The 18,943-nt window shown below is 40.7% G+C and overlaps 1 protein-coding gene across 5 annotated transcripts in view; it reads right to left on the bottom strand.

The window, feature by feature from the left end:
- Positions 1 to 18,943, bottom strand: part of PROM1 (prominin 1) — a 113,596-nt gene that overhangs the window by 28,496 nt on the left and 66,157 nt on the right. For all 5 annotated transcript variants that reach the window (XM_082462414.1, XM_082462413.1, XM_082462412.1 and 2 more), the window contains 6 exons: positions 15,091 to 15,211; positions 11,395 to 11,458; positions 10,411 to 10,500; positions 5,503 to 5,720; positions 3,263 to 3,337; positions 944 to 1,007 (listed from right to left, as the gene is read on the bottom strand). In XM_082462414.1, coding sequence (XP_082318540.1) covers positions 944 to 1,007; positions 3,263 to 3,337; positions 5,503 to 5,720; positions 10,411 to 10,500; positions 11,395 to 11,458; positions 15,091 to 15,211 — 632 coding nt within the window. The remainder of the gene's footprint in view (positions 1 to 943; positions 1,008 to 3,262; positions 3,338 to 5,502; positions 5,721 to 10,410; positions 10,501 to 11,394; positions 11,459 to 15,090; positions 15,212 to 18,943) is intronic.

Genomic DNA, 18,943 nt, shown 5'->3' with positions numbered 1-18,943 from the left:
CTAGCATAGGAAAGCATGAACTCTGTTTTGAATATCTTAATATTTTAAATCAGAAGGGAACCCACAAAACATCCAAAGCACTATGTAGTAGGATAAAACCCTTTTTACCCAAAGTCTTAATGGGTTGAAAGAACAATATTAGGGAAAAAAAAAAAAAATCAAATACCTCTAACACAACATTTTAAAACCACTCAGTCAACAGATAAAAAGAAGCCCTGAGATGATTTAAAAAAAAAGAGAGAGAGAGAAGATAGTCTTACATAGCTTCAGAGATGTCTTCCCTTAGCAAACAACCCAGGTTTCTTCCCATTCCTGCATAAAGAACTGTTTATACTGCATTCTTTCTCTGTACATTCACCCCAGATACCATAACCTGAATTCAACGTGATTCGGTCATTGGAGACCAGTGGAACTCTCTCAACTGACAGACCTCAGTTCTGTCTCTCCAAAATTGTAAGCAAGCTTAAGACCCTAAAGTATCATTACATCAGCCTCCGAGGCAGATGAACATTTTCCTAAAGAGACAAAGTAAGTCCCTAGACAGAGTATTCTTTCTAAAAAATCAATTTTAAGTTAGTTTAGAAAATAAAATAAATTCACAGTGAAAACAATCAAAATGTGACCTTCCAAATCATAAACTATGGCTGTTGTCAGCTCTGATAGCTCCTGATGAAGGCTGTCATCACAGTGTGGCCCTCGGCCCTGCAGCTTCCAGCCACAGGAGGATGGTAGTCAGCGTTTAATAGAATTATTATTTTTTTAAATCGACATCAGTTGGTGAAGGTAGCACGATTGAAATATTCATTTAGTTTTTAAGGTTTTAGTGAGAGAATATTTTTTTTAAGAGGGAAAAAGAACAATTCTTAACAATACATTTCTTTGTACTAACCAGCCAATTCTTAACAAGAAGAGATACACAATTACTTCCATTTGGGAATCTCACCTGATACGACGTGCACGGTTTCATTTTGCACTATCCCAGGTATAGCATTAAAAGATTTGTAGCCCTAAAAAATAATTCAAAATCAATGGATATACAGTGTAAGTAGAAGAGCAGTTCACTAGGATTCATGGTAAGCTTAGAATGGAGCAGAGGAGCAATACTAAAATGTAACCTTCATCTTAAGGCCGAAAGGATCATGATACAGTCATTAAAAGTCTAGAAAAAAACTCCCTTTTAGTGAGGACTTGCTTTAGATTGTATCTGTTGAAGATCATGTTAAGAGTTTTTAATTTTTAACTTTTAACTCATGTTAAAAGCTTCCATGTATTTATACCAGTGTTTCTCAACTGGGGGCAATTTTGTCCCCCAGGAGATGTCTGGCAATGTCTGGAGACGTTTTGGTTATCACAGTTGTGCAGGTGCTCTTGGCACTGTGTGGGCATGGGCCGGGGTGCTACTAAATATCCAGCAATGCACAGGCCCCACCACAAGGAATTATCCAGCCTAAATCGTGCTGAGGTTAGGAAACCCTGATCCGTACAATGTACCATGTGCGGCTATAAAGTGAATTGCTAAAAGTAGAATCTTACTTTCCAACGCAATTACACAATAAAATTGGAGATCTAGTCTCATAGAAAATAGTAACGTCCTAAAACACAACTTAGAAAGAATACAAATTGTAGTGAGGCTAAAACAAAAACCCAAACAGCTATGCCAAGCTATATCACTTTGGAGCTAAATCCATGACAGGTAAATGTCATTATTTCCAAGCAACTCAACTAATCAGCACAGCCTTTCCTCTGGAAGGGGCTTAATTTGTGTTTCTCACTGTCTGCTGGCATATTTAGACATCTGCTAGGGAACACTGAGGTGATTACAACCTCTTATGAACCAAATGTCTATCTCCCCAAAATGCATATGTTGAAATCCTAATCCCCGGTGTGATGTTATTAGGAGGTGGGGCCTCTGGAAGGTTGTTAAGTCATGAGGGTGGAGCCCCCATGAACGGGATTAGTGCCCTCTTAAAAGGGACCCCAGAGAGCCCTCTTCACCCTGCGAGGATACAATGAGAAAATGGCTGTCTGCAACCTGGAAAGTGTCCTCATCAAAACCCAACCCTGCTGGCAAACTGATCTTGGACTTTGAGCCACCAGAAGTGTGAGAGATAAATTTCTGTTGTTTATATACCACCTACTCTATGATATTCTTTTATAGCAGTCCAATCTAAGTTACAAAGTTTATAAGATTTATGGTGCCAACAAGTTTCCACTTTAGCTTAGCAACATCAATGCCATAAAAAGAACATTCATGACTTCTGTTTCCTCAAAGGCAACTAAACCACCCAGCACACTGGTGCTTGTGTTGGTTTGGTACAACTGACCCCTCTACATTTATCTGTGTTTGGACTTGGGGAGGTCACCCATCATAAGAGGTTTAATCACTGGAAGAGGACTTACAGATCTCCTGGTTCAATTCCCTCATTTGACAAACGAGGTGACATCAGAGTGCAAAGACCAAGAGTTTTCAATGACTTGTTTAAGGGGACACTTCCTTTGTTAGTATATGTAGATGAGTGTTTAATAGATATTTGATGAATTTTTTATACCCATGATAAAAGACAGAGTCAAGAATAAAGCTATTCTCTTCCTTTTAGGCTACTGGGGAAATCACAGTATTCTAGCCCAATGTGACCCCTGCCTGTTTCAGGATTTACAGTCTTGTGGCACAATCAAGACATGAAAGCAATAATCACAGTCGTGAGGAACTTAACAAGAATATTTGCAATGCTGTAAGAATGTATTAAAAAAGGTTTTGATCTGGTCAAGATGCCCAGGGAAGGCCTCGTTAAGAAGTGATATATAAAGCTTAAAGTAACTAGTCCCTAGTAGCCCAAGAAGCTGGGCAAAGAAGAGGGAGAAAGAAGAGAGTGTCAGGCAGAGCACACAGCCTGTGCACATGAGCAGAAATGGGAAGAAACAAAATCAACATGGCTGACTCACCGGCAGAATGGGAGAGCATATTGTGTCAGAATCAGCATGGGGTCCAACACTATACCCGTCCAATTCTGAGCCCCAGGAAGATGAGATCATGTTTTTCTTTTTATCTCTTATGGTCCTAGCAAGGTGCTTTGCATACAATAGATGCATAACAAAAAATTCTTGAATTGGAATGAACAAAATTACCTGGAGGATAACATCTATCACCCTTCTTGGCAACTCCTGTCCAGAATTTCACTGCTTTTTTGCTGTTACCTATTTCCTTATGTACTATTCTATTCTTTAAAATAATCTACTGTATTTTTTTTTCCAAAAAACATACCTTTTGGACTAGGCTGGACAAATTTGTTTGAAGAATATCATTAAGGTTACCAATTTGTTCATCCAAAGATGGGAGCTGAAATTTTATAAAACAAGATATAAAGCAAGGTGATTACCTGCCCCCCAAATTATTTGTCATAAAAAAGGGAATCATCTTAAATCCAAGTCCTGAAGTCTCTATATTACAGGGTGTGATCTAAGTTTCCTTTGAACAATATTGTATTGTTGGAGGAAGACACATTAGCTTGGAATGGACTCTACAAGTACTAATTTTAGATGTTTGAAGGTCTCTTATTGCAGTCAGCTAAAAATAAGGGCAAGAAATTTAACACAGATTGAATACGTGTGACCTCACAATTTCAGGTACTGAATATTGTTGAATACAGTTGTAAACAACCTCTTAAAAAACATGTTTAAAAGTAATAGTGGTTATATTGGTAAGTGGTCTGGAATAAATTCTTCATTTATAGTGTTATACATGGATTTAAAGTGTTCTATCTCTTACCAATTCTGGGACAAATATCATGGGCCTCCTGACACAATGTATCAAGAAGGACACAACATCACTTTTGTGAAATCCCTGATAAATAGGCATAACTCAAATCAAATCATGAGGGAACATCAGACAAACCTAAATCGAAGGTCATTCTATAAAATAAATGGCCTACAGTCTTAAAAAATGTCAATGTCACCAAAGAAAAAAGATTGAGAAACTGTTCCAGATTAAAGGAACTAAAGACACATGACAACTAAAGACAATGTGTACTCTAGACTGGACCTTAAACTGGAGAAAGGAAAAGAAAAAAAGTTTTAAAGAGCATTTTTTAGAAAAATCGGCAAAATTTGAATATAAACTGTGGATTAGATGGTGGTATTGGGTCAATGTCATATGTCCTAATTTTGGTAATCATAATGGTTATGTAAAGTTAGGAAATGCACTGAAATATTTAAGGGTAAAAGGGCATAATGTCTGCAACTTACCTCCAAATGATTGAGAAAAGAACAAAATGCATAGTATTGTACGCATATATACAGTAGTACGAATAGATGATAGATACATAGATAAATGGATAAAATAATACCATTAAGCAAATGGAGGAAAGTATTGACAACTGGTGAATCTGGGTAAAAGATGTAAACAGGGCTTCCTTGTACACCAATCTTGCAGATTTTCTGCATGTTTTAAAAGCCCACCAAAATTAAAAGTTACCCCAGACGTAAAAGGGAGGAGATATGGGGATATATGTTTATGTATAGCTGATTCACTTTATTATACAGCAGAAAGTAACTTACCATTGTAAAGCAATTATACTCCAATAAAGATGTTAAAAAAAAAAGTTACCCCAAAAAGAACTCGATTTCAAACAATTTAAATGCAAGTATAGGTCCTACACTCTGAAAAACTGTTCAATGACAACAAAAGTGATTGTAGTAGATTCAACACAGATGTTGAATGTGAAGTGTTGTTTGAATAAAATTGATTCATGAAATGTGAAAGTCAGAAAAATCTAGCTATATTAAAATATTGTTTTATATAAAGTGTGATGTATACATATCATTATATTGATACATTAAAAACCATGAGTAGACATGATTATTTTATCTACATCCCAGAACTTTATATATTCAAGTTGCTCCAAATTCTTTTTTTTCTAATCTTCTCTTTGGGAATGTGAGAAATTACCTTATATTTAGGCACCTGTGGTTAATACACTAGGCCTATCATTTAAAAATATATTTTAATTTTTAAAGGTCTACAAAAATGCCTTCTGCTTCCTTTTTCCTTTTTAAAGCTGAATTCATCACAGATACAGAGAACAAACTAGTGGTTCCCAGTGGGGAGCAGGGAGGGGCAATATCAGGGCTGGGGATTAAGAGGTACAACTATTATGGATAAAATGAGCTACAAGGATACATTGTACAACACAGGGAATATAGCCAATATCTTATAAAATGCACATTGAAACTGTCAAAATAAAATAAAAATTAAAAAAAGAAGAATCTGAACAAAAAGAAGCTAAATTCATTCTGATATATTTCATCAAATCGATGGCAGAGAACTCTCAAGGAGTATTTCCCATTATTCCTTCTCTCCTCCTGCAGCCGTTCCAAGATGGCGGCTAAATAACCAGGAAGGCTGACAGAGACCCCCAGCCACTGGGCACCTGATGGGTGAGCCCATGCTTAGCCCTCCCCAGCTGTCCCAATGACACTGCCCTGGAGCCAGGTTCCCTTCCTCACCTGATCAAAATCGATGCTGCCATCCAGAAGGCTTAGAGAGTTCATAATGTTGCTGCAAGTGGTCGTTACCGGATGCACAGAGCACATGGGGTCATTGAGTGCTTGCTCCAGGTTCCTTTTCACGTTACTCAGGCTGTTGCTAAGATTTGCAGATAAGTGTCTCATGTCCGTTAAGATACTGTTCACTTCGACCAGGGTTTCTCTGGTCTCTTGGATTTCTGTAGGAACACAGCCCGCTTCAGAACAGAGGCACCCACTGGGCTGGCAAATGGAAAAATCCCTTCTCATCTACAAAAGTACCCTAAAGGAACTTGCGATAAACTTGTAAATGACACTGGAAGGCAACCAGGGGAGCCTGCTGTGAGGGGCAGCCTGAAAGGGGGATACAGGGACATTGATGGCCTCCTCTGCCTCTGCCAGCTACTCCAACCGACTCAGCTTTCCTACCTGGGGGCTCCTTCAAGTACGCAGGGGTGAGTACCAACCTAGGAATGTGACTGGGACTCGTGGGCACGGCATTAACTGACTAGCATTGCATCAGAAGCCACAGGAAAAGGTGTCACCGCCCTAGCCTTGCCTAGCTTTGGAGAGGTCAGCCCAGACAGGCCAGCATCTTCAATCCCAAGCAGTCTTAATTCACATAAAAACTGATCACACCCAGAAGGAATTTAGTGATGGATATTCAAAGAGCTGGAAGTAGACACAGCGATGGTTAAGATCACAGATTTGGATTCAGGCGAGTCTAGGTACAGATCCCAACTTCGCTACTTGCTGTGTAACTGGAAGTCGATTCCTGAACATTCTTTGGCAATGTCTTCATCTGAAAAATGGTGAAACCACCAACATGTTCATCACAAAATGTGGGGATTAGAATGGTCAAATTGAAATTCCTCAACAGCAGTGAGTCCACCTGTTTTAATTTTTGAAGTCCCACAGCCTAGGACGCATCCTTATACTAGGTGATCCCTAAAAATTGTCTGCTATCTTGATTTCTCTGGGGTATAGAAATCCATATTCATGACTTGGGAGGTAGCAAAATACAACTCTTTTCTACAGCGACTTAAAATCACAGCAGTAAAAGATGTGAAACTTAAATTAGAGCGCACTGATTTTCTTCTAAGCAAATAAGTCTTCCGGGCTCACAGAACAGATGTCAGGGCATCAGGCCACAACTGCATGTTGCTAGGAAAGTGTAAATGCCCTTAAAAACTGGTTTTCCCAATTTTCCCTGGCAACCACATAAAACTTGGTTCTGAAACCACACACACACACACACACACACACACACACTTTAATGCTTTGGTGTCGTGGTCTCTTGCCAAAAGTATTATGAGGGCTCACCCCAGTTCTTCTACTACCTTCCAGGATCAGACCAAAATTCAAGAGAAAAGATTGTTTGAAGCAGACTCCAAGATTTTCTATTCAGATAAGGTGATAGAATTGAGGATGAAGGGTCATACAGTCCAATCCAGGTAGCCTCCCCAGGTCTCAGAGTAAATCATCAAAACTAGGTTGGGGTGCCATCTTGGATGACATGGGCAATGCCATCTCCTAAGAGCAAACCTGCTAAGGCACAGCCTAGAATCACAGATTCCCCTAGTAACCAGGAGATGACCCAACCAGCCTCCTAATTTACAGATGAGTAAACTGAGGTCCCGAGAGGTGAAAGAGTTTGCCAAAGGTGCTATAGCAAGGTAGCAGAAGAACTACTATCTGAACAGTATTTGAGATAATAATAATAATAATAATAATAATAACAAAGATTTTATCAAAGAGTCACTCTGGACCTCAGTTACTCATCTTTTCCACCTACCTCCCAGGATTATCAGCAAAGCATGGAGCTAGTACCCAGCTCATATTAGAGGCTCAATAAATATCTGCCACAGGGAAACAAGAATCAAAGAACACAGCTGCAACTAGAAACACACAACAGAATGCAAAAGAGCATTGCAATATATAACTCACATCACACACCTCACATTTTAATGTTCTGTGGTTTACCTCTCATTGCCTTTTCCACTTTGACTTCAAGATGAGTTATTTTAAGGCAAGAAACAAACAAACAAACAACAGCAACAACAAAGAACGATGGATGATAAAACAAGTTGATGGCCCAGAAAACATGTGTCCATTTAGGCACCGTGAGTAGACATTCTAGGTTATGGGTGCTACGCTGTCATGTCCCAAGAAGGACTCAGAAGTAATAATTTTTTTTATTTTCCAAAGGCTTCAAAGCATTTTATAAAATGTCTACTGGGTTATAACTCTGGGGGTCATTCCAAGCCTACCAAGATCACATATATTATGCATTTGGAGTCAGTGGAAAGATATTTTAAATTCTCAATTTTAGCTAATTAACATTTTACTAGTTCATAGAACATTTCCTTTATAGGTCCTGGCCTGCAGCTCAAATATGATTTGCACAAATCCATTTGCATGTTTCTGCTTTCTCCAAAGGCCACCAGACACATAAGGTTGCAAAGGATTTTTAGCAAAAAACTTGCCAAAGCAGTTTATTGCGTACATTTTAAGAAACTCTGGCAACATCAGAGGCTAAAGTTTAACTTATTCAGGCTGGCTTTAAAAAAAAAAATATATATATATATATGTATATATATATATATATATATATAATATATAAAACACTTCAATAATACGGGAAGCACTGAAAAGAAAAAAAAATCTGTTTTAATCGACTTTAATTCAGCTAGAATTGTAATGCAAACATTAAAAACTGGGCAAAAAAAAAAAAAAACTGGGCAAACCATGAGGCAAAAAGTAAAGGTAAATGCCAACCACGTTGCACCATTTTGCACAACATTTATCTTCACATAATTTGGGAGCTGGAAGGGATCTTGGCCGACCACTACTCCAATGAACTGACTTGAGAGGGATCTGGGGTGCAGAGATGCCTGGCATCATTCTGTGGTCACACCAGCTCTTGAACTCCAGGTTCCTAACTGTTCTTTCAAAGTTACACTGTGCTGTGTTGCCTCTGTTTCAGTGCCTCTGTCACTGAAGAAATCAGAAATATTTTCATTTAATATTCAGTGTTTGCTGATATCTGGCAGTATTGTGTCTGCTCATCACTACTTTGAAATTACGGTAGTTATCAGACCCTCCACTACATACTATTAGTTAACGGGCTTAATAAACAAGCACATGTTGCTCCATTGCAAATTCACTTTTTTAGTATTTTGATATTTCAACCTGACACCCTACTTATGTAGGGTGTCATTTTATGACTAATGCCATTTAATTTTCAATAAAGGACAATAACACACGGTTTGGGGGCCATCTGTCGGCCATGATGACAAAGAGTTCGTTTTGTGTCGTAAATGGGGTTATTGTAGGAAAGAAATGTAACACTCAGTTGTAAGAAAATGTACTAATTAACAGGAATAAGAGGTTACACTCCTTGGACACTGAGCTCTTTATCTAAAACAATGCCCCTTATTAGTCCACTGTGTTACCATTTTTGTGCATTTTTTCTTTCACTCATTATTTTTTGTTTCCATAGTGGGCCATCTTTCCAGTTTTTAAAGATTACCGTATTTCCCTGATTCACTGGCTCCTTTTGCTTTCTTTTCTACATTTTAACTTTAGTGAAATGAGCATGCAATCAATTTTGCATTTAATGTGGTACTTTCCTCTTTTCCCCAAAAAAGACATTAATTAATCCAATGGTCTACACAATATATGCTGCCTTAAAATCAAGGAGTATTATATTTTGATGAGTCACAAATAGCATGGTATACTGACTAGGAAATCAGAAGCTTTTAGTTCTCCTTCTCCATGTGTTGAAGGCTGGATAGGAAATTGATGGTTTAGGAAAATAGCTGCCACTGCGGATTGTGCACCGTATTAGTTATCTATTGCTGCAGGAGATATTATTCCAAAAGTCAGCAGCTTAAAACTACAAAGGTTTACTATCTCACACAGTATGTGAGGGTCAGAAATCTGGGATTGGCTTCGCTGAGTGGTTGAGCTCAGGATCTCTCCTGAGGTTGCAGTCAAGCTGGCAGCAGGGGCTGCGTTCATCTGAGGACTGACTGGGGCTGGACGATCAGCTTCCTCGGTCAATAACACAGTTGGCAGGAGGCCTCATTTCCTCATCATGAGGGGAAGGAAGGAAGGAAGGACCTCTCCCCAACACATCTCCTTCCGTCAGAAATATGGCTAATGTTTAGAACCAAAATTAACCACTGGCTGAAGATTTATTTCAGTTGAGCTTAAGTGTATTTGTTGTGAACTTCGGACAACTGTTGTACACTAACAATATCCCAGTAAGGACAAGAGCAAGAAAACTTATTTTTTTGTTTGTTTTCTTTTTTCCTCCATCTATTTTCCTTTATTCAGGTACCACTGAACCTCTGCTGTGATTGACTATGATTCAACCATAGGGGTAAGACTCATCCTAAAGACAAGCCTTGCTGTTTTAAACTTCAGTCTTTGTCAAGGCTAAATACACATTCTAGGAACACAATTTTCTAATATGTATGTTAGATGAAGAAGGTTCTGTGGCATTTCAGGCAGAGGAAGCCTGTGCAGTACAGGGTCTGGGGAAGAATAACACCTTTGGGGACTTACATCAGAATGAACACTGAGATTCACGGCTGGAATGGAAAGTGGGGTGCTGGTGGAAGAGACTGGAAAGATAGGCAGGGGCCAGGTGTGGAAGGAAGGAAGGAAAGAAAGGGAGGGAGGGAGGAGGGAAGGGAAAAAGGAAGGAGGGAAGGGAGGTGGGAAGGATGGAAGAGAGAAAGGGAGGGAGGGAGGAAGGAAGGAAGGACAGACTGTGGCTCTGCCCCAGCTGACCCTCAGGGAAAACGAGAAAAGGGCGAGGGAGCCTTGGAGGCTGAGCCTTCCGGGTGGAGGCTGTCTTGGTCCTGCTGCCACAGTGCTCACCTTCTGCCATGGCCTTGATGTCATCCAGCACAGGGACCACTCTAGGTTTGAGGTGTTCGAAAATTCCGCCTCCCAGCAACAACTTAATATCTACATTCCAAGAAGCATAACGGACAGTGAGGGTGGGGTCTCTTTCTTTAGTCTCCTCTTACCTCTCAGTCTCTTCCCGATGCCGATTTCGTTGCCTGGTTTAGTCTCTCCCGACGTGAAATCCCACTTTTCACTCCACGCCCTGTATGGCCGTGGACTCTCGTGAGGAGATTTCTTGGCACACTTCCAAGCCCTCACACCAGCTGCGCCCCCCATGAAAACTTAACCACCGCAGACTCGGGGTTTCTTTGTACTAGGAATAGGTTCACCTTATCACCTTGATTCACGGCTGCAGGTGTCCCTAACCTCTCCAGCTGGACCAGGGTTTCTGAACCCGGGCTGCATCGACGTCGGGGGCCGGATCCGTCTTTCCTTTGGGACCTGCCCTGTGCTTTGCAGGATTTTTAGCCACATCCCTGGCCTCTGCCAAAGGATGGGACCCAACCGGGACACTGAAAATGCCTCCAGATGTTGCCAGATGTCGTCTTGAGGGCAAAACAGCCCCTGGTTGCTAACCACTGAGCATGTGGGGACCAGCACCGCCCACCCCTCTAATTCCTGAAGCCACTGGCTTCTCCGAGGGGCCCATATCTGTCTTTAACAGCAGATCGGACAGAGACCCAATTCTTCTCTCGCGTGGGGAATGAAGAACAGGTGCCTGTGACTGCAGGAAAGCAGAAGCATTTTTATAATAAATGCTAGGCTTTAATGGCTGAGTAACAAACTACACGTTGTCAATAATGCTAGGGAATTACTGTTCTGCTTTCCCCCTTTGTTCACGCAGAAATTGCAGAAACAGCATACTACATTTCTTAGTCCATGTTTTATGGGACATGGCCATAGCATCTTCTTGCCAAAACAAACACATTTGAGGCAACGTTCAATTTTACTCACTGTCCAGATCTGAGAATGCCCTTGCCTTTGTGGTGGTATACTGGTCCAGTACATAGTCGATTTGCTTGAAAAAAAAAAAAAAAAAAAGATTACATGAAACCTCTTCTTCTGGAGGTTTCCCAAGCCACAATAAAAAGAGATTTAACATATGAAAATTATCCTGAATCAGAGTGTTTTTTAAAAGAAAGCAGGTTCTTAGAGATATTTCTATTTTTTGGATGCTCAGACTTCTTATTGGCTTAAGAAATATGATTTCTTATTTCTCATGATTCTGTGGATTGGCTATGCCGATCTCCTGGTTGGCGCTGGCTTGGCTGGGGACAAATGGATCCCTCTCTCTATGTGGTCTCTCCTCCCAAGCGGCCAGCCTGGGTGTTTTCACGTAGTGGTCCCTCTAGCAAGAGGACAAGAGTAGACACTGCAAGGCCTTTGGAAGCCTAAGGTCAAAACTAGCACAAGGTCACGTCTACTTCATTCGTTTGGTCAAAGCAGGTCACAGACACATCCAAGATTTGAGGAGATGGAAAACAGATCCACCTCTTGAAAGGAGGAACTGCAGAGAATTTGACACCGTGTGAAATCTACCACCCTAGGATCATTTTACTTAGCAGCTATTACTGACCTCTGCTGGGGCCACTCACCCTTCTGCCTACTGTGTCTTTGTGGGTCTGCTTCCCCACACCCTCTGCAATACTGGGTGTTACCACTTTTAAATAAAATAACTATTGCCCATCTTCTTAGTGAAAATGTGCATTTTTAATTGTTCATTTCTCCAATTACTAGACTAAGGTTAACTTGCAAATGAAACAACGGACAAAGGATTAATCTCCAAAATATACAAACAGCTCATGGAGCTCAATATCAAAAAAACAAACAACCCTATTAAAAAATGGGCAGAAGACCTAAATAGACATTTCACCAGAGAAGACATACAGATGGCCAAGAGACACGTGAAAAGATGCTCAACATCACTAATCATTAGAGAAATGCAAATCAGAACCACAATGAGGTATCACCTCACACCGGTCACAATGGTCAACATCAAAAAGTCTACAAACAATAATTGCTGGAGAGGGTGTGGAGAAAAGGGAACCCTCCTGCGCTGTTGGTGGGAATGTAAATTGATACAGTCGCTATGGAGAACAGTATGGAGGTTCCTTAAAAAACTAAAAATAGAACTACCATACGACCCAGCAATCCCACTACTGGGCATATACCCTGAGAAAACCATAATTCAAAAAGAGTCATGTACCACAATGTTCATTGCAGCTCTATTTACAATCACCAGGACATGGAAGCAACCTAAGTGTCTACTGACAGATGAATGGATAAAGAAGATGTGGCACATATATACAATGGAATATTATTCAGCCGTAAAAAGAAACGAAATTGAGTTATTTGTAGTGAGGTGGATGGACCTAGAGACTGTCATACAGAGTGAAGTAAGTCAGAAAGAGAAAAAGAAATACCGTATGCTAACACATATATATGGAATCTAAAAAAAAAAAAATGGTACTGATGAACCTAGTGGCAGAGCAGGAATAAAGACGCAGACGTAGAGAATGGACTTGAGGACACAGTGGGGAGGGGGAAGCTGGGGCAAAGTGAGAGTAGTATCGACATATATACACTACCGACTGTAAAATAGTTAGCTAGTGGGAAGCAGCTGCATAGCACAGGGAGATCAGCTCAGTGCTTTGCGATGACCTAGAGGGGTGGCATAGGGAGAGTGGGAGGGAGGCTCAAGGGGGAGGGGATACGGGGACATGTGTATGCATATAGCTGATTCACTTTGTTGTGCAGCAGAAACTAACACGGCATTGTGAAGCAATTATACTCCAATAAAGATGTATTAAAAAAAATTTATGATGTTTGAGACCAGTTATATTTCCTCTGTAAATCAATTATTGACACTCTGCCCAATTTTTTCTAGACTTGTTAGAGCTCTTTCATATATTTTGAACTAGATAAGTTTCCCCCAAAGCCATAACATTTTAGTCTCTTTCCAAGATTATGAAAGCAATCCCAAAGTTCACCAGCCATGATTGCTATGTGTTTAACTCTGCCAACTTTTTAGGAAACAGATTTTACTTTGGCATCTTTAGAATGATAGGTAAAAAATATTATGAATTTTTACTCACAAACTGGGGAAATGAAGCATTTCCCTCTCTGCACAGGCTATAAAGCTGAATAAAGTTAGCTTCTATAATCTCAATATTAAAAATTCCTGCACTCCTTGCATTTTTAGTTCCAACCACATATTAAAAAACTAGTACCATATTTAATGTGTTGGCATTTTTTTAGAATATATTAAACCTGTAAGAACACATCCCTGTGTAAGGCTTCCCATGGATTCTGGCAGGATAGCATCCTTCTCTCTGCATGCTGGTACGCATTAGCTCAGCATCATATGTTTGATGGTTTCTGCTGAGAGGTTTTTATTTATTTATTTATTTATTTATTTATTTAATTTTTGGTTGCGTTGGGTCTTCGTTGCTGCGTGCGGGCTTTCTCTAGTTGCAGCGAGCAGGGGCTACTCTTCGTTGTGGTGCGCGGGCTTCTCATTGCGGTGGCTTCTCTTGTTGCAGAGCATGGGCTCTAGGCCTGCGGGCTTCAGTAGCTGTGACTCATGGGCTCTAGAGGGCAGGTTCATAAGTTGTGGCGCATGGGCTTAGTTGCTCTGTGGCATGTGGGATCTTCCTGGACCTGGGCTCGAACCTGTGTCCCCTGCATTGGCAGGCAGATTCTTAACCACTGCGCCACCAGGGAAGCCCTCTGCTGAGAGGTTTTTAAAAAAGATGTTCTGAATAGGCAAAGCATCAATGTGCTTCTGGGATACAGAAAAAAGGTGCCCTCAGGTCACCCTGTCCCCAGAGACAACCTCCGTGTGTATGTGTGTGTGTCTCTCCTTCCCAAGGAATTTTACACATCTATACAGATATTAGCAAATAAGTTTTTATAAAACAGAAAGGTTTCATTACCAGAGTAACTTCAAGGAAACGATGGGGAGTTCATGATATTGTGAAAAAGAAAGGACAGTGGCACCAAAGATTTTTCTTTTTTAAAAAAGTCATGGGGCTTCCCTGGTGACGCAGTGGTTAAGAATCTGTCTGCCAATGCAGGGGACACGGGTTCGAGCCCAGGTCCAGGAATATCCCACATGCCGCGGAGCAACTAAGCCCGTGCACCACAACTACTGAGCCCATGAACCACAACTACTGAAGCCCTCACGCCTAGAGCCCATGCTCCCCAACAAGAGAAGCCACTGCAATGAGAAGCCCGCACACCGCAACGAAAAGTAGCCCCCGCTCGCTACAACTAGAGAAAGCCCGCGCGCAGCAATGAAGACCAACACAGCCAAAAATAAATAAATAAAACTGAAAAAGTCATGAGACCTTTAAAATGGTTAAGTACTTTTATAATAAGTAATATAATTATATGTTATACTTTAATAAAAGAAAAGAAATAAAGTAAAATGCAATAAAATAAAAGCACCAATTCTGAAATTATGCTTTGTACTCTTTTGAAAATCACTTGCTAGGCCTTTATTCCTTTATCTTTAAAATAAAAAGACAACACCTGTCTACAATGATTATAGGGTTTCCAGAAGGTCCAGAGAAGATTCCAAATATATACAGGAACTCCCAAAGGCCTCAAACACAAAGCAGCATGGGACATACAGATTGTGGTCCTTACCCCTGGAGTTGCATTCAGGAGAGTTCTCAAGTCGTTGAAATTACTTTCTGACAATTTCCGAGTCTTTTCAATGTGAGTCCTTATGTGTTGGTTCGCCACAAAACCATAGATGATACCAATGCTGCAGGAAAAGGAAAGGAGAGCATTTACTGTGGGAGCCATGGCCGTGTGGCCAGGTGCGGAGCAGCCCACAGCCTGGGGGAGGCGGAAGGTCTTCCTGTGCAGAGAACCCCTCCTCCCCAAGCCCAGCCCCTCCACTGCTACAGGCTTCCTGCCTCCATCCCATAATCCACCCACCACCAAATGTGGGCCACAGAACAAGACTCAGTCTTCTCAGGGAAGACACATATCCATTCAAGACACGTTGCTCTGTTAAATATGAGTCTTATAAGTGGAACAATGTTCAGGAAATAGAAGTTACAAAGGTTATAAGACAGGGTGTGGAATACAGTCCCACTTCTGTACAGATGCGAATGTAGGTATACACTCTCCGTGCAGGGCGTGCACACACACACACACACACACACACACACACACACACACACGCACACTACATGCATACCTCTGCTCCCCTCAAGAAGACTGTCAGGAAAAATACTAAAATGATAAGAATGGTTTGGGCTTTCTAATGTTTTTGGTTAATCTAATTGTCTTTGTTAGCTACTGCGTTGTCCAGGTTGAAAAGAAACGTGAATTACTTTAGCATTAAAATACTATATAAGCTGCAAGCCATAGAGTATATACCGTCTCCTTCCACTTTATGTGAAGTACAAAATCAAACAAAATGATGGTGCTAAAAGTCAGTGGTTATATTTGGGGGAGGGGTGGGTAATGGTGTAATTACTGTGTTCACTTCATAGAAATTCGCACATATGTGCTTATGATAGGAACACTTTTCTCCATATAAAATGCACTTTAATAAAGAGTTTCAAAAACACTACATGAGGGCTTCCCTGGTGGTGTAGTGGTTAAGAATCCGCCTGCCAATGCAGGGGACACAGTTTCGAGCCCTAGTCCGGGAAGATCTCACATGCCGCGGAGCAACTAAGCCCATGTGCCACAACTACTGAGCCTGCACTCTAGAGCCCGTGAGCCACAACTACTGAGTCCAGGCGCCTAGAGCCCGTGCTCCGCAACAAGTGAAGCCATCGCAGTGATAAGCCCGCACACCTGCAACGAAGAGTAGCCCCCGCTCGCCACAACTAGAGGAAGCCTGTGTGCAGCACCGAAGACCCAAGGCAGCCAAAAATAAATAAATAAATAAATAAATAAAAACACCACATGAGAGGCATCTTACATGAAAAGCTACTCTACATGAAAATAAAAACCATATTTTTCGAGCCATCTGAAATGTCTACATTTAATCATTTTAAGAGCTCTTAATGTCTACTAATTACTAACAATCCCCTGACAAATCCAACTGGTTTGTTTTTGTGTCAAGGCCTTTAAACATTAAAATGTTACATTTAAGATTGCTAATCACCAAGGTCCTGTTGGATTTAGCCACTAGATGGCAGCAAGAAATTATATAAGCTCATAACACACCCTACAGAAGTTACCTCCAGAAGTTAACAAAATTTTTAGTTTGTAATAAATTGTTAGTTTGTAACCATCCAATGGAAGGTGTAACTATGTTTCTAGAAGAAAGTTTTGCAAATAATACGCAAACTTTGGGGGAAAAATTCTGATGCAGAATATGAATACTTCTGCTTCTTCACCAAAAGCAGCATCTTAAGCATGATGCATTCATATATTTACAGGTAGGATGGCCAACTGTCCATTTTTGCACCAAAGTCCCACATTCCCAGGAAACCTCTCAGTCTTGGGTAATTGGGGAGTCATTTGCCCCATTTCTGTCATGAGTCATTCCAAGGAGCATTGCTGGTCTGGTTACCAAAGGGGAAGGGGGAGGGGGATAAATTAGGAGGTTGGGATTTACATATACACACTACTATATATATAATATAGATAACCAACAAGGGGCTACTGTATAGCATAGGGAACTATACTCAATATTTTGTAATAACCTATAAGGGAAAAGAATCTGAAAAATTATATATATATATATATATATATATATATATATATATATATATATATATATATATCTCACTGTGCCATACACCTGAAACTAACATGATAATGTAAATCAACTATACTTCAATAAAAAAATAAAAATTTTTTAGAAGATAGAGAAATAAACCTATTTTCCCAGAGCAATATTACATAGGTGCATTGCCTTTCCAAACTAATCCCCCAAAGTCTGTAACACAATGTTGCACAACATTTCTTATGGTTAACAAGGTGCACTGTGGACTTCCCTGGTGGTGCAGAGATTAAGAATCCACCTGCCAATGCAGGGGACACGGGTTCAAGCCCTGGTCCAGGAAGATCCCACATGCCGCGGAGCAACTAAGACCGTGCACCACAACTACTGAGACTGTGCTCTAGAGCCCATGAGCCACAACTACTGAGTCCACGTGCGACAACTACTGAAGCCTGTGCACCTAGAGCCCTTGCTCCGCAACAAGAGAAGCCACCGCAGTGAGAAGCCTGCGGACCGCAAGGAAGAGTAGCCCCTGCTCGCCACAACTAGAGAAAGCCCGCGTGCAGCAACGAGGACCCAACACAGTCAAAAATGAATAATAAATAAATTAATTTTTAAAAAAACAAAAAAAAAACCAAGGTGCAGTGGAATATGCAATAAAGGAGGAACATGAGACTTGGGTTCTGGTCCCACAACTGCCACTATCTCATACTGTGTGAGCTTGAGAATGTCCCTTCCCTCTGTGAGCTTCAGTTGGCATCAAAAACTAGAAATTAGATTAGATCAGTGCTTCTCAGACTACAAAGGAGAGGGGTACTGGATGTCCACAAGGTGTCTTCGATTTTTTTTTTAAGTTTGGGTTCATGTTGATGATAATCTTTAAAAGATCTAATTAACAATATCCTCTGACACTTGAAAGGACCACCTTAGAATCCATTTTTGTTGGTCTTAAGTCTGCACTGGTATTTATGAGGCTGGCATTACACCAGAGCAATAATAGTTGTTAAATGATTCACTCATGCAAAATAAGGCCGAACGACCCAAAATAATGACTTTGGAGCAGTGTCAACAGAAGGGGAAAAAAAAGCTGAGTCATAGTAATGTACCTGGAGCTGTATTTACCACGCCAATTTTCAACCATTCTACACCATGACAAGTCAGGATCACCACCTGAATATACTTGCCCGCTAGAGGATTTCACACTGGGGGCCCTTGCTCTCTCCCCATCATGTCCAAATTATTTGTCATTCATCATGCTCCAGACCCATTTTTGTCATATAAGTCAAAGTGAACTTGGGAAACAAACAGCAAGTCCAAGTCCACGTGGCTTTTCCTGAACCCCCTGGATAGGAGAAGGACATCTTGCCTTGAACTCCCAGAGGTCTCGCCCTGAAGTTCTGATGGGTTTTTCTCACTTCGTACTCTATTTTGCCTTTATTTCCAGCTATGTTTAACGTCCCTAAAAAGAGGTGGAAACGACTTCTTTGTCAACCTTGGCTAATGCAGGGTCTCGTGTCCATGGTGGGTGCTCAGTGAAGGCGGATTTACGGACTGGGCTTTGTTTCATCTGATCCATTTAGAAGATTAGCCATATGTTCAGAATGTCCAAGTCAGAAACTATCTTTGTTCCTTTACTGCATAAATGCTGTTACTCCAAAAATCATCAATCAGTAAACACAGCATTGCAATACAATGCTGAATTTCAATACACCATATTTAAAAGGACACATTTCTGTTACTCAGTTATAGATCTAATTAAAATGAAAGCATTAATCATTTAAAAAAAACTGTACTAAACAGAAGTCT

This window comes from Balaenoptera physalus, assembly GCF_965194825.1.
Source record: "Balaenoptera physalus genome assembly, chromosome: 5".
In the NCBI taxonomy this organism is placed as follows: Eukaryota; Metazoa; Chordata; class Mammalia; order Artiodactyla; family Balaenopteridae; genus Balaenoptera; species Balaenoptera physalus.
The sequence above is the reverse complement of the archived record's forward strand: the minus strand, read 5'-3'. Positions and strand labels throughout refer to the sequence as shown.